The 15,007-nt window shown below is 51.7% G+C and overlaps 1 protein-coding gene and 1 non-coding gene across 6 annotated transcripts in view; both read right to left on the reverse strand.

Moving 5' to 3' along the window:
* The window catches only part of FRMD4A (FERM domain containing 4A), a 616,540-nt gene that overhangs the window by 78,319 nt on the left and 523,214 nt on the right, over positions 1-15,007 (reverse strand). For all 5 annotated transcript variants that reach the window (XM_043563478.1, XM_043563479.1, XM_043563484.1 and 2 more), the window contains one exon: positions 11,598-11,684. In XM_043563478.1, the coding sequence (XP_043419413.1) occupies positions 11,598-11,684 (87 nt within the window). The remainder of the gene's footprint in view (positions 1-11,597; positions 11,685-15,007) is intronic.
* On the reverse strand, positions 12,739-12,823 carry TRNAR-UCG. The gene has a single exon. It is a non-coding gene; the product is annotated as a tRNA-Arg (tRNA).

Consider the following 15,007-nt stretch of genomic DNA (forward strand, 5'->3'; position numbering starts at 1 on the left):
GCCTTACTTTGCTGCGACAGACCTGATCGGTCTGATGTCATGGTGTGACTGCTCACGAGGGCCGTCTTCCACTGTCTGAAGCGTCCTGGTTTTGATACTAAAACCCCATGGTCACAGAAATACAAATACTCGATGATTCTACTTCCACGAAGTTCCCAGAGCCGTCCAACTCACAGAAACACGAAGTAGAACCCTGGGTCCCAGGGGCTGGGGGTGAGGGGGGAGCGTGTGCAGGTGGTTGTTTGGGGGCGGGGACAGAGTTTCAGGCGTGAAAAAGTTCTGGAGATTGGCTGTACAACCATGTGGATATACTTAATACCAACAAACTGGACACATACGAATGGTTCTGGTGGTAAATTCTATGTGTATTTTATCGCAGTTAAAACAATTAAAAAAATTTTAAGCCTCATAGTTGAGATAACCCCCAAACCCCTCACCCTCATTTGGGGTATAAAATGTCTGGCAAGGTGGAAACTGAGGGAGGGTTTTAGGGGGAGAGAGAGGTGTTGTGAGCCTCCCCCCTACCTGGGGAGGGAAGTGGAGGGTGCCTGCAGCAAACTTACTGGAGACCGTGCTCACTACGGTCGCCGGGAGAACTTGACGGGAGCCCCCTCAAGTTGGGGGATCCCCAAACTGCTGACTGGCTCCTTCCTGCTCAAGAAATCAAAACGACGAGGAGCAGGATGGCCAGGTGAGTGGGAGAGGGGAGAAGATTTAACTTGAAGTCAGGTTTGGAGCTTTGGGTATTAGGACTCTAATTACTTCATAGAGTTAATTTTGCTATTCAACGTGACCGTGAGACTTTGTATTTATTTATTTCTTGGGAGTGATCAGACAAGTTACAGGACTGTCCCGGTTTTTATCTAGGGAAGGAACCCTTATTTATTTATTTATTTATTATTTTTATTAAAACTTTTTTAATGCCTATTCATTTTTAACAGAGAGAGAGACAGAACGTGAGTTGGGGAGGGGCAGAGACAGAGGGAGACACAGAATCTGAAGCAGGCTTCAGGCTCCGAGCTGTCAGCACAGAGCCCAACGCGGGCCTCAAACTCGTCAACTACGAGATCATGACCTGAACTGAAGTCGAATTCTTAACCGACTGAGCCAGCCAGGCGCCCCGGAAAGGACCCGTTTTTAGAAAACCGTGTGAGATAACAGAGATCGGCCTTTTGAGACCCAGGCGGTCAACGTTCTTGTTAGACTAGCAAAGTCTTTGGGGTTGAAGCCAGAGAAACCAAATCTGTTCCCAAGTCACTACTGGATCATGGCTCCTTTTGGGGTGGGTGGGGTTACCGGATGTCCCTCTGCAGAGGTCTGGGGTCCGCCAACAGTGTTTGGTTTTAATTTGCTTCTTCAAGCTGCATCCAAGGTCAGTGGGGCTCCCTGAATAATGGGAATCTGTGACTTATTTAGAAGCCGGTCAGCCTCAAGGGGACTCTGGCCTGTCTAGCTGGGCGTTTATTTGCATGTTTTAAATACCTAATGGTTGTGTTTGACCCCTACTCTCCATGCCATCAACCTGGCGGTTGATATGGCCTCCCTTGTGCTGTCACATGTGCCCGCCCGCTTCAGGAGGACAAGAAGCCTGAGACCAGGCACTGCTGTGGGAAGTAACTGAGCCCTAGGAGAATTCATGCATCACAAAAGGGGCGGGCGTGTCACGGAGGGAGAACAGCTCATCTCATCAGGTCCACCTCAGGCTCTGTTTAAACCGGACAACAGTCAAAGACAGGTAGGGGTTCACCTGCTTAGAAATGGGCACTTTCAGCGCCTCGGTAGCTCAGTCCGCTTAGCGTCCGACTTCGGCTCAGGTCATGATCTCGCAGTTTGTGGGTTCAAGCCCCATGTCAGGCTCTGTGCTGCCAGCTCAGAGCCTGGAGCCTGCTTCCGATTCTGTGTCTCCTCTGTCTGCCCCTCCCGTGCTCATGTTCGGTGTCTCTCTCTCTGTCTCTTTCTCTCTCAAAAATAAATAAACATCAAAAAAAATTTTTTTAAATGGACATTTTCTCCCTCTACCACTTTTTTGAGCAAATGTTCTTTTTCGTTTCTCCTTTTATTAGTTGCTCCTTTGGGGCTTTACAATGAGGGTGCCTCTTGTTTCACTCTCCTTAACTGTTTCTAGGTTGTCTCCACCTCAAGAGTCCTGATCGTCTGTATCAACTGCCTTGCTGCTGAGGCAACGTAGGCCCAGGGAAATGACTTGTGGTGCAGTGCTGGAATCTGGACTGAGGGGTCATGACCATCAGACCAGATATCTTACCGCTACAGATAAGGGTAGGAGGTGGGCACAGGAACGTGGCACCAAAGGGTTAGGCCAGGCCTGGAGGCTAATCCCTGAAACCAGTGCCCCAGGGACCATTCGGGTGGGATCTTCAGGGCCAAGTGCACCCCCCTCCAAGAGGTACCTCCAGGCAGATCACCCCAGGAGAGATTTGCACCTGCGTCTCCTAAAGGAATAACTACATTTCTCTCCTTCTGCCCCTCTGCAGAGAAACTGCTCTCCCATGACAGCTTCTGTCTGAGGATTATCCACCTGGATGGCACAGTGCTTTTATCTTCTGCTCCCAGACCTCCTCTTCTTCAAAAGTGACAGTCTGACGGCAGCGTGAATCTTGTGGGGACAGTTTTAACAAGAATGCCACAAGATACAGATTGGTCTCCTTGGCGTTTTGGATAACTCAGGATGAGGTTCCAGAACGGCCTTCACGGCACTTGTGGGAACGGAAGGACCTTGGGTTCCCAGATCCTACGACCAAGAAAAAAAAAATCCGTCCTCTTAACAAAGAGATACTGTTTTCTCTTCCCGGCAATTCTGGCTCTCCTGCTCAGCATAAAAGAGACGAACGATATTCGCTATGTCAAGGGCAACAGCGTTTTGAGACAGAAAATAAAACTCTGAGATGGAAACGTTCAAGATGGAGAAAATCAGACGAGGGCTCCTGGTTCCAAGTCTCCATCTCACGGACATAGAAAGAGAGGCACACGGCGAATGGGTGGCCACACAACTTCCCTGAAAACGCTGGGAGTGAGTGAATTAATAGCATCCACATTCGTGTTTCTGTGAGTTGGACGGCTCTGGGAACTTCGTGGAAGTAGAATCATCGAGTATTTGTATTTCTGTGACCATGGGGTTTTAGTATCAAAACCAGGACGCTTCAGACAGTGGAAGACGGCCCTCGTGAGCAGTCACACCATGACATCAGACCGACCAGGTCTGTCGCAGCAAAGCAAGGCGTGTGCTGGCCCGTCGAGTCTGTTCTTTACTCTGTGTTTTCCTCGGTCACAGGGGAGATTTGCTGTGGACCACTGGCTTACAAAGATTTTTTTTTTTTTTTTTTTTGAAATGGAGCTGCCCCAGGGGGGAGTTTGACTTTAACTCTGACGAGACTATCTTCACAACTAACCACGAGGTAGAATCACAAAGAAAGTTCCCTGTGACCTGTCTGTAGAGCAGTAGTCTGCAAACCACGTGCGGCATCCGAACCTCTTGAGGGCTTGTGAAAACAACGCGAGTCCCAACCTCTGAGGGTCTGAGTCCCCACGTCTCCAGTGGAGACGTGGAGTGTGCATTTTGATCACGTCCCCAGGTGATGTGGATTCTGCTGGTCCACGGCCACGCTCTGAGAACCATGCCGTAAAAGCTACAGGGCTGGGGTGCCTGGAGCTCAGCGGGTTTAAGCGTCCGACTTCGGCTCAGGTCACGATCTCGCAGTTCATGAGTTCGAGCCCCGTGTCGGGCTCTGTGCTGACCGTGCAGAGCCTGCTTGGGATTCTGGCTCTCTCCTCTCTCTCTGCCCCTCTCCCGTTCATACACACTCTCTCTCAAAAATAAATATTAAAAGAAAAAAAAAGCCACGGTGCCATAGGGAGCGGCCTCTCCCGCTGCGACTGTAGAACTTACCCCCTCTCCCGGAATCGCCCTCGGCTGTGGGGAGCCACCTCGCCCAAGTCCAGGACCCCTTCTCTGTGGGTCACCTACATCTAGTGATTGGTGGATGCTGGGGCTTAGCCTCCGCCCCCGGTCCCCTGGCGAGGGCTCTGATGGCTCCTCCCCAAGCTACAGAGCTTCCTCCCACTGCCTCCGAGCTCAGCTCCCCTCTCTGTGTGCTCCTTCCCCTTCCCCACCGGCCTTAATCCTGGAAGTACTTCCTGCGGATTCTCCCCTGCTTCCCAGGGGTTTGATGTGCCACCTCCTACAGGGAACGTCGCCTCCTTGGAGAGACCACTCCTGACCATCCATTCCTCCACCCTTCCTTGCTCTGACTTCTTGTCTTCCTAGAACTGAATACCCTGACGCCGTATATTGTAGACGGACTTAACACCATCTCCTCACCCTCTTCCCCGCTGGGCTGTAAGCTCCGTGACAGCGAGGCCCCTTTGGTTCGCTGTGACATGTGTAGGGCCCAGAGCAGTGCCGGGCCCACAAGAGGCACCTCTCAAAGGGGGACCATTTTTGGGGGGAGGATTTCAGACTTCACACCCTCTACCGACGTTCTAAAGCGCGGCGCTTTCTGGCGACTGCAATTCTTGTACAGGAGGAGAGCCTGGGATTCCCATTCCAGACAGAATTCAGCCACACCCGGTAATGGTGCTTCGGCAACAGGACGTCTCGTACTGATGTTCTGGGAAGGGCATCTCAACTTTCTTACACTGTAATTACTTTCTTTCCCCCTTTTCCTTGGGGACTTAAAGATGCTAACTCCCCCCCACCCCCATTTCCCCTCGCAGGCCCCTCTTGCTGACCCGTGGCCGGCGTCTGTCACCCACAGCCCCTGCACCCTTCTGGGTCTGCATGGAGGGAGATCTGTGTGGACTGGGGGGCGGCAACCGGCGGGGGCCCTATGACCCAACAGTGTGAAAGAGCAAAGGCGGCAAAATGCTAAGAACGCTCAGTGCATCAAGTGGGGTTCTCCCCCCACCCCCCCCCTGCCCCGGGGGCGGTGCACAGGGTGTGGTTTCCAAGAGGGCTCCTGACAGTGGAATGAGGGAGGTGCCCACCCAGGGCCTGCCAAGGCAGAGGGCTCAGCAGCCCGACAACGAGTCAAGTGCGTCCAAACAGAAGCGGAACAGTAAGTCGGCAGGGCACTTAATGGAGTGCTTAGTACTGAATAATTGAAGCCGGCTGACTCCGCTGGGACGCAGTTCATAGTTAATGGAATATTTCCTGTAAATATTATTTTCTCTTCCTGTCTCATCATCAAAAATCTTTACTAATCTGGGGAGGTGACAGTAATGCATCAATTCCCTGAGCTAAAGCCCCTGCTTCCGAAATGCTCTCGGGAACCACAGGAAGCTACACGCCTGCCCAGGGGGACAGGGGGCAGACCACGGACTCTGATTCCTTCTCCTAATGTCTCAGAGGGGACCCCGCAGTGCTTCTAATTGTGCGTCTAAGTGTACATAAAGGCGCCCCTAATTGCATATCAAATAAATAAGTAAATGCTGTCTGCTGAATATGTAATAAGGAGCTCACTAGCATTCCTCCCCGGGGGGTGGATTTCAGTAGATGGGGGCTGGCCAGTGGGCTGCAGCCATGCAGGATGATTAACAGATATTGCAGACTCTTTCTAGGGAGGTTTCTGGAGTCACGTGTTTCGTACTCTTTGTCCCCTAACGCTTACAGCCTCAGCCCTCAGGAGGGATCACTTGCACCTTCTTGGCGCCCCATTCGGAAAGCCTTTTCTCCTGTAATTTACCATGGCTTCTGATGCTTCCACGGGGCCAGAGCGTCCACAGGTCTTCAGAGTGCAAACTGCAGCGGTGTGGCAGTTCCTGAGTGGCTCAGTGTGGCCCTGGTGGGAACAGAGTCCTGAGTGTGGGATCACGTCCCAACACCTCTGGTCCTCACGCTTCAGGGAAGGGACACATTGTCCCAGAGCTCCAGCTTTCGGACTTTCTCGGCTTTGCTCTAAGGAATGCAAGGTCCTCCTCTAAAAGAGAGAACCCTACGTGACAGGTTTCATCCAGCCTGGGCATCTCTGCCCGGCGTGATGCTGCTTCTGCCAGTGTTCATAACCAATGCCTCCTCAAATCTGTCGTTTAATTTTCATTCCAACGTTCCCAAGGAGGAAAGAGGAAAACCTCTTGCCTGTGCCGGTGCAGGTGTCTGAAAGCCACGGGGCAGCTGATCCGCGGCGCGGCCCATCACCACCCACAGTCCCTTTGCGCCGATGGAACTCAGCTCACGTCTCTTTGGCCATAAACGCAAACTAAGATGAAGCTTGAGATTCACCCTGGGTGCCCCAGTGCCGAGCCGACAAGGTTGCATTATTCCCCGAGGCCGGCAGGACGGCCACTTCGGAAATCGAGAACCTCTTACTCAGGCCAGCAGGGCTCCCCTCGCACACAAGCACGCGCACGCCACCATGGGATGTGGTAGCTAGGAGAAAATGGGATGGCATCATCTTGGCAGCTGCAAGATTTTATTTTCCGACTGCCGGGACCCTCCTTCCCCTCTTCTCACCAGTGCCAAACCCACAAAGTCAGACGCGTGGACGCTGCTGCCCCCGAACTCGCGGGCTACGTTCTCAACTGTGCGCACAAGCTGTCCAACCACAGCGGCGGAAGCAAGACAGGTGAGCTGAGGGAGCCGAGAGGGAGGTTGCAAAGTGTGACACAGTATTTTAGTAAAAACATCTCGGGGTTCAGGAGCGGGGAGGCAGGGTGAGAGGGAACTCGTCACTGGGTGAACGGGAGGAACGGAAGGATTTGATGAGAGCTGGTGGCAGGATATTTAAGAGCTTATAACAGGGGCGCCTGTGTGGCTCAGACTGTTAAATGTCCGACTCATGATTTTGGCTCAGGTCACGATCTCAAGGTTTGTGGGTTCAAGCCCTGCACTGGGCTCTGTGCTGACACTGCAGAGCCTGCCTGGGATTCTCTGCCTCCCTCTCTCTCTCTGCCCTTCCCTACTCATGCTCTCTCTTTCAAAAATAAACATTAAAAAAAATGGGGCGCCTGGGTGGCTCAGTCGGTGAAGCGTCCGACTTCAGCTCAGGTCACGATCTCACGGTCCGTGAGTTCGAGCCCCGCGTCGGGCTCTGGGCTGATGGCTCAGAGCCTGGAGCCTGCTTCCGATTCTGTGTCTCCCTCTCTCTCTGCCCCTCCCCCGTTCATGCTCTGTCTCTCTCTGTCTCAAAAATAAATAAACGTTAAAAAAAAAATTTAAAAAAAAAACCAAACTCATATATGCAAGCAAGGGTCCATGTTCTGGGGCACATGAATGAATTATAAATTTCTATTTTGATTTAGTTCCATTTTGACTTTTTTGAGCGTTTTTGGGGGAGTGCGTGCTATTTTTCTGCACATGCAGTTCTAAAACATTTCTGAAGTTGGCCTTGAGCTTCCGAACGTAGACAAAAGCCAAAACACGGTTTTCGGGTGTCCCCACGTGTCTACCTCTTCCCGACACGTGTGCCCGGAGGACAAAGAAGCTGGTTTTCTTCTGACAAACAGCAGCAGTTTCTTCTGCAAGCTGGAGCCCATCTGTTTAGAAAGTGCGGGGAGCAGGTAGGAGCGTGTGACTGGGCAAGGACCGAAACGTTCTCTCTACTCCACCTGGGAGGTAACCTGTGCTTCGCATCCCCCAAAGCCACCGGGGCTTCAGAGTGCCAACCAGAATGGCAAAGTGCACCCAACCAGGCACACCCTGGAACAAGCTAGGGTCCTGCCCATTTCTGGGCAGCAATCAGCTAGGGCTCCCGGCCTTTTAATTTTTTTTTTTTTTTTGGTGGATCATATGGAAACACTTGAGTGGATTCTCGCAGGACGGCTGCTGAGCGCCTCTGGCTGTGCTGATGCAGAGCCCAGGATGCCTCCAGGCCCTCCAGGGGAAAGGCAGCAGGCTCACCCCGTCACTGCCTCTACTTGAATGTTGGCTTCCAGAATGCTGGTTCCATGTGACACGGCTCTGGAACTGGGTCAGAGTGTCAGGCAGGGCCTCTGCCTGGGCTGAAGCTACAGCCGGTGCTGTAGAAGGGCCTCCAGATGAGAGGGGGGGGTTCCTGAGTGGCACTGGGGGCCCACCGCGGCGGTGCTGCGCCCAGCCCCTGAACAAGAGTAGCGGTGCTACTGGAGGGCCGCCCTCTCGGGGAGCTGGCCCAGCCTGGCACCTGTGCCTCGGGGCACCGCAGCTCACTGCCTCACTGCCAGATACACCTGCAGAGCCGGGCCGACCGTCCCCAAGCTGGGAAAGGAAGCCCAGATGGCCGTGCTGGTCCTCAACTCCAGCTGCACGTAGGACGGGTCTGCGAGGCCTTCTAGATGGGCGACGGGAGGATCAGAGGCGGGGGGCAGTGCAACAGGGTGACTGTGGCCCATGCACGTTCAGACAGTTTCGTGTCAGTTTCCAGTATTCAACTGAGACCAAGAATCACGGGCCTGGAGCCCTGGAGACAGACTCTGGGCACTTGACGCCTGCCCCTGCTGCCGGGCCCCAACCACGGCTCCGGCTTGGGTCAGGTTTCCCTGCAGACCTCACCCCACGTCTTTGCAGATACGGACGCTCGTCAGGCTAACGAAATGCGGGCCTCTCTTCCTGTCACGGGCCTTGCAGAGGCCCGTTCTTATTTCACGTTCAGACTGCACATTAACATCTTAGAGAGGGCTCCCCAAATCACGTAAGGTTCGGGTCCCACCTCCATCTCACAGGGAAGGTCACGCATGGTTGGGGAACGGAGGTCTGCTCACAGCGTGCCAAGGGTCTGTCCCTTTCCTCTGCCCGTTCGGTCTCTGGGTCAGTTATGCTTGGGAAATTCCTGACACTCTGGAGCTCCAACCGAACCCCCAGCAGCACCCCAGATGTGCCATCACGCCTCCAACTCTGCACGTCCCACACTGCCCTCCTTACATCCTCTCACATGCCCCGCTCTGGCTGGGACCCATCTCGGATTCCCCTGCTCCGACCGCCACCCTCGCGTCTCCTACAACTGGTCAGTCCCACCTACCTTCTCACCATCTCTTCTGTGTCCCCCTCTCCACCCCTATGACCGAAGCCAAGCCTGAGGCCCCCGCCAGCTCTGGCCCAGGCTCCTGTGAGGATGCCCCGGTTTTCAACTCCGGTCCTGATTTTCTCCAGCTCCTCGTGCACACGCTACCAGAGCGATGCTTCTAAGACAGCGAGACTCCTATACGGCCTGACTCCTTTAATGCCCTCACCGACCCTCTCTTAGAGCACTTGGGAACACCAACGGCGCAATTATCACCCGCCTTGCTCCCCGAGGGGCCCGGCCAGGCCTTGGACGCATGACAAACCTCAGCACCGTCCCCTCTGTTGGGCACAGAGCAAGTACGCAACAAACGTTTTTCTGAGCGAATGAATGGTGCGCGGGGACTCCGACGGCTTGGCTTGCCCTTCAATTAGTAGGAGACTCAAGAATCCCAACTCCGTCCTCAGAGGCCACGGAAGCATCAGTCGTTTCCAATAACAACTCAGTCTGAGTACAGCCAATACCCTGAATAAATTTACCGACCCTTTAACATTTTTCTTTGGCTGACCTGCATAACACATGAGAGTAAATTCTCTCATTCAATGGCTGATCACTGCCCGCCCTCCCCCCCCCCCACCCCCATGGCATGTACTTCTCCTGATCCTGAAGCCTGCTGCACAGTCCGACAGGGATAGTTACAATTTACGGAGTGTCTGGGACATGGTGGGTGCACCAGGGACACGGTGCCCCGATCTGTCAAGTGCTATCCCATTAATTCCGCAATCTTCATGAGTATCTCAATTAGGGAAATAAAGCAGGCGTAAGCATATTAATAAATTAAAACCTGAACGCCGATGAATGTTTGTGAGCCTGTCTTTCCGATGCGCACAGGGAAAGCAGAATTCAACTGCTGCATTTTGACAAACCCTGGTCACTCTCTGCGGTGCACATTGGCCTGGATCTTCCACCAGCGTAGGTGATCAAAGGCCCGAGGGATCGTGACCAGGGTTTTGTCCAAGGATCTAGGAGGGTTCATGGCTCTTGTGAGCAGGAAAAAAAGGTTGAAAGGAGACGACGAGGGATGTCAAAAGAGAGAGGGAGGGAAAAGTGAATGCAAGAAGAAAAAAAAAACAAAGAAGCTTACAAAAGGCCATGTGGAAAAGGGGCAGAGGGAAAACAGGAAGAAACAGACTGTGGAAGAAGCACAGACCCCGTGACCGAGGAAAACACAGAGTAAAAATAACTCGGGGTCTAATTCATGCCTTGCAGCGTTTAAGGAGAAACCCAAGAGGTTTTGGATTTAGCCACGAAACAGTGTGCCCCTGGACAGGCAGGTTCCTACTGAATTGTCCCCGAGGGAGAAGTCCCCCCTCACTGGCTCGAGATCTTTTCTTTGAACTTGACTGACTTACTGATCAATTGAGTCAAAATCCTCCCCAGCATGGGGCCATTTTTTTTTTTCCCTATCATTTTAATAAAGAAGCTGGCTAAGGGCAGATGTTCAGCGGATAGTCTACGATAAGCTCGGATACGTAGGATGGATTTCAGTCCTGTTCGTGGATAAAGAAGCTTGGAAAGCAATCTGGAATGACATAATGGACCAATACTGCTTTCTCCCTCCTAAAGCAAGTGTGGTTTTGATAGACTTTTAATATGTATTTCGGGGTTTGAACTGCAAACCGTCTCTCCATTATTCTCTGCCAGACGATCTGAATGACAGCTCTGGCCCAGAGATATTTTTCCATTATAATTTTCCAATTTGTTCTGGTCTGAAAAATGTGTGTAAATGAAAACAGAGAAAATTCAAGCACTGTGCCCCTTTCAAACACTCTGGTTTGTATTTACAATGACTCTGCAGACCCTGTCCTGCTTCCCTTGTTTTTTGGCAGATGACCTTATTTTTTCCAGATTTCTGATCACTTCTAATATGCCCTAAAATATTTACTGGATTTGCAGGAATGCCTCTAACTCTTCTTTATTTTTCACCCTGTTTTGACCTACAATTTCTTCTTTTAGCTCCCCAGCATCCAAAACAAACCAAAACAAAACAAAACAAGGGGCGTCTGGGTGGCTCAGTCGGTTAAGTGTCCAACTTCGGCTCAGGTCATGATCCCACGGCTCGTGAGCTTGAGCCCTGTGTCAGGCTCTGTGCTGACAGCTCAGAGCCTGGAGCCTGCTTCACATTCTGTGTCTCCTTCTCTCTCTGCCCCTCCCCTGCTCATGCTCTTTATCAAAAATAAACATTAAACAAAATGTTTAAAACAAACAAAACAAAAAACACAAACACATAAAGCAGCTTTGTAAAAGCTCAGATTGGCCTCAAGATAGAAGAGAGATGTTCTCTCCCTTTCCCAAGTACACGAAACCCCCGCCCCCCCCACTAGGAAATTAACAAATAGGACAGTCCTTCAAAGCCCTTTTGCCAATCTGCTTTGGGAGAGCTGGGCCAGTCTCCTTACCTTAAATAATTATAACAGCTCAGGTTTCCCTAGTGACCGGGAAAAAAAATATTTACCCGGGAACTCAGACTGGATTACTGTGGAGTAATTTGTATACACTCCAATTAGCTGGGGATTGGTAAACCTGGAGGCCCTGAGGCTGCATCGTGTAATATTTTTACTCACTTCTCTCTGAGAGCCGGACACCCACAGAGGAGACCATGCTTACCTTCCTCGGCTTCACTTTATCGTGGTAGTCATACTGGAAGATTCCTTTGTAGCTCAGTCCCAGCCACCACGGTATCCCCTGCTTGTCCTAGGACATCGAAAGGAGTATGGGTAAATACAGGGCCAGAGAACACACACAAGGACGGAGAGAAGGCCTCTGGGCTCGTCCGATGACAAAGGAAAACGTAAATCCCTTGAGATGGATGGAGCCCACTTCCTACTTTTCACTTAACAGATGTGCCCCCTCATCAGACTGTGCTCAGTTATGTGAACCAGTGCCCTGGAGCATGCCCTGGGGTGGGGACCCAGCTCTGTCCCCAGCCAGCAGCACGCTGCGGTGCTTCCCCCTTTATGAGTAGGTAGCGAAGGCTTGTTCTTTGTCCTCCTTGTAAGGCTTTGGGTTTCAAGAGAATCCGAGAGATGCTGAGCATTCTCATAAAACGACCTTCTGAGCAGAGAAACGGTCATCGACTGTCACAGCTAGAAGGGACCATGAACACCATGGAAGGGGACTCCTCTAAAAAACTTTTTTTTTTTTTTAAGATTTAATTGTTTTTAGAGAAGTCTGAGGTTCACAGCAAAATGGAGAGGTAAGTACAGAAGTTCCCCATACCCTCCCACCCCCCCACATGCAGAACCTCCCCCACTGTCAACCTCCCCCACCGGAGGGGAACATTCATTACACCTTGATGAACCTACACGGATACATCATGGTTACCCAAAGTCCAGAGTTTACATTAGAGTTCATTCTTGGTGGTGAACTCTGTAAGTTTGGACAAACGCATAATGATGTGTATCTACCATGATGATAATATACAGAGTGGTAGCCTCACTGCCCTAAAAATCCTCTGTACTGCCTCTTCACCCCTTCTTCTCCCCCCTCCCAGGTTCTGGAAGCCAGTTTTGCCTCTTCCAGAATGTCATCTAGTTGGAATCATACAGTGTGTAGCCTTCGGCTTGGCTTCTTGCACTCGGTAACACGCATTTAAGATTCCTCCAATTTAAAGTAAAAAAATTAATGTTTATTTTTGAGAGAGAGAGAGAGAGCGAAAGAGAAAGAGACAGACAGTGGGGAGTGGGGGCAGAGGGGGAAGGAGACACAGAATCCGAAGGGGGCTCCAGGCTCTGAGCTGTCAGCACAGAGCCTGAAGCGGGGCTCGAACCCACGGACCGTGAGATCACGACCTGAGCCGAAGTCGGATGCTCAACCGACTGAGCCACCCAGGCACCCCAAGATTCCTCCAATTTTAACGACCAAGAAATCAAAGCGAACGGTTGGTCCTGCTCTACTCAGGGCCCGCCCCCCAGCCCTCCAGCAGACCAATGGCAGTGCAGGGTGGGCAGGGGCCACCCTGCAGTCCTGCTCCCCTTAAGAGATCAGCTGGATTGTGTGACTCATGCCATCTTGGACAAAGTAGCAAAATCAAGGCCCAGACCTTCTGGGAACCGAATCAGAAACACCAAGCCCCTCTGCTCACTCCTTTAATAGAGATCCCTTGCCACCAGATTGCAAAGTGTGATCCTACATCCAAGGAGGAGGGGTCTGAGCTGTTAACTAAAGGTCCCGAAAGCTAGGAGCTGACACAGGGCATCCCCAGCAGCCTTCCCCTAGATTTGTCCTAACTGCTGCACCTGCGAATAACCGCGGCCCCCCCATTGTCTCGACAACTCGAAATTGGCTTCATGGTTTTTAAATCCTCACGAGTTATTTGAAGGTAAGCACAAAGATAAAAGGGCAGAGAAACACGTTTTGAATTTTTAGAAGTTTCAGGGTATGTAATTTCCTAAGATAGTCCTTTAAAGGTATAAAAAGCTCTGTCCCTGGAAAGTGTCTGTGTGTCCTCCATCAGTCTCTGAGAGCGACACAGGAGGGGACTCGGTGCCACCACAGCTTTGGGTGTCACCACACCAGAGAATACGGCAGCTATGAAATCGGGAGGCCACCGACTGGCGGGGCTCGATACAGTCCTTTGGGCTTGTGTGGATACGTGCGCTCTGTCTCCACCTGAGGAGGAGAGCCCTGGCTTCAGCCTGGAGGTCCCAAGAGGCCAACACACAGGCACTTCCGGCACTCTGGAAATCACAGGGTCTGTTTCTGGTCTCTCGCAAACTGCAGAAAAGCACGTTCCTGAAGTTTTATTGTAAGGCAGAAAGCATATATGTATCACAGGCTTATCCCTCACTGTCAAACTCCAGGGCTGACGAAGAGATGGGACACGGGTTTACACAAGTAAAAGACTGGATGACGTCCCTGCGCAGAGACATCCACTCTATCCATGACAATCTCTCTCGGCAGTCTAACATCTGTCTTCCAACAGATGTCTGTCTGTCCAACAGACAGTCTTCCAACAGACTTTCGTCGGGGGGGCCGGAGGGGTGAATTTCAGAATCTCTATTTTCAGTATGAGCGATGGAGGTGAGCTCAAATTATGAACACACAGCAGATGAGAGAGCCTAGTCCAGGGGATTTCTTGTCCCTATTCTTGGGCACAGCCCCCTTTGCTGCACGTCCCCACAGAATATTCCCACAACGGAGAGGAGTTTCTATGAAATGCGTAACAACTATTGTTGGATCCCAAGATTTCCTTTATGGTAACCAGATGGTGAAGGGGATGTAGACTCTACAACCCTCACTGGCTGTGTGTGGAACGCTGGCAGCCAGCGCGGGGAATTTTGAGCCTCAGGTCATATATAAAGTGTCCAATTTCCCTTGGGGGAGCCGACTGCCCGCTGACTTCAATGGGCACATCTCAAGGTGCCACCTCATAGAGAGCTGGTCTCCACAGTGGATTCACCTTCCTCGAGTGGGACAGGAGACGCTAAAAAGGCCAGGGGATACTCCTCATGACAGACTTACAGCTCAGGCTTGAGAACTTCTGGGCAGGAATAGCTGGGACGGTTCTAAGAGTTCCATGAATGATGGAGAAGAGGGATTCAGGCTTCCCTCGGTGGGGAGAGCTTTGGTAGGACATCAGGAAGAATTTAACCATTTCAGGCTTTAAAAGATCCTGAGCTGACAGTCGGTGAAGCATCTGACTTGGGCCCACATCATAATCTCACAGTTCGTGAGTGGGAGCCCCGCGTCGGGCTCTGTGCTGATGGCTCGGACCCTGGAGCCTGCTTCGGATTCTGTGTCTCCCTCTCTCTCTGCTCCTCCCCCGCGCTCTCTCTGTGTCTCTCAAACATAAATAAACATTAAAAAAAAGACCTCAGCTGAGCTGCTGGGTAGGACTGGGGTTCCCGCGTGTGCCTCATAACCAGGCTCCGCAAATACAGTTCCAACGTTCATTACCATCACGGAAGGGGGACATGCAACTACCCAATTTAATTCTCAATAAACACTTATTTAGTCAATATTTACCGAGTATCTACTATGTGCCAGGCACTTACAGGGCTCCGGGAATGAAAAAC

The sequence above is a fragment of the Prionailurus bengalensis genome, chromosome B4 (genome assembly GCF_016509475.1).
Source record: "Prionailurus bengalensis isolate Pbe53 chromosome B4, Fcat_Pben_1.1_paternal_pri, whole genome shotgun sequence".
Lineage (NCBI taxonomy): Eukaryota > Metazoa > Chordata > Mammalia > Carnivora > Felidae > Prionailurus > Prionailurus bengalensis.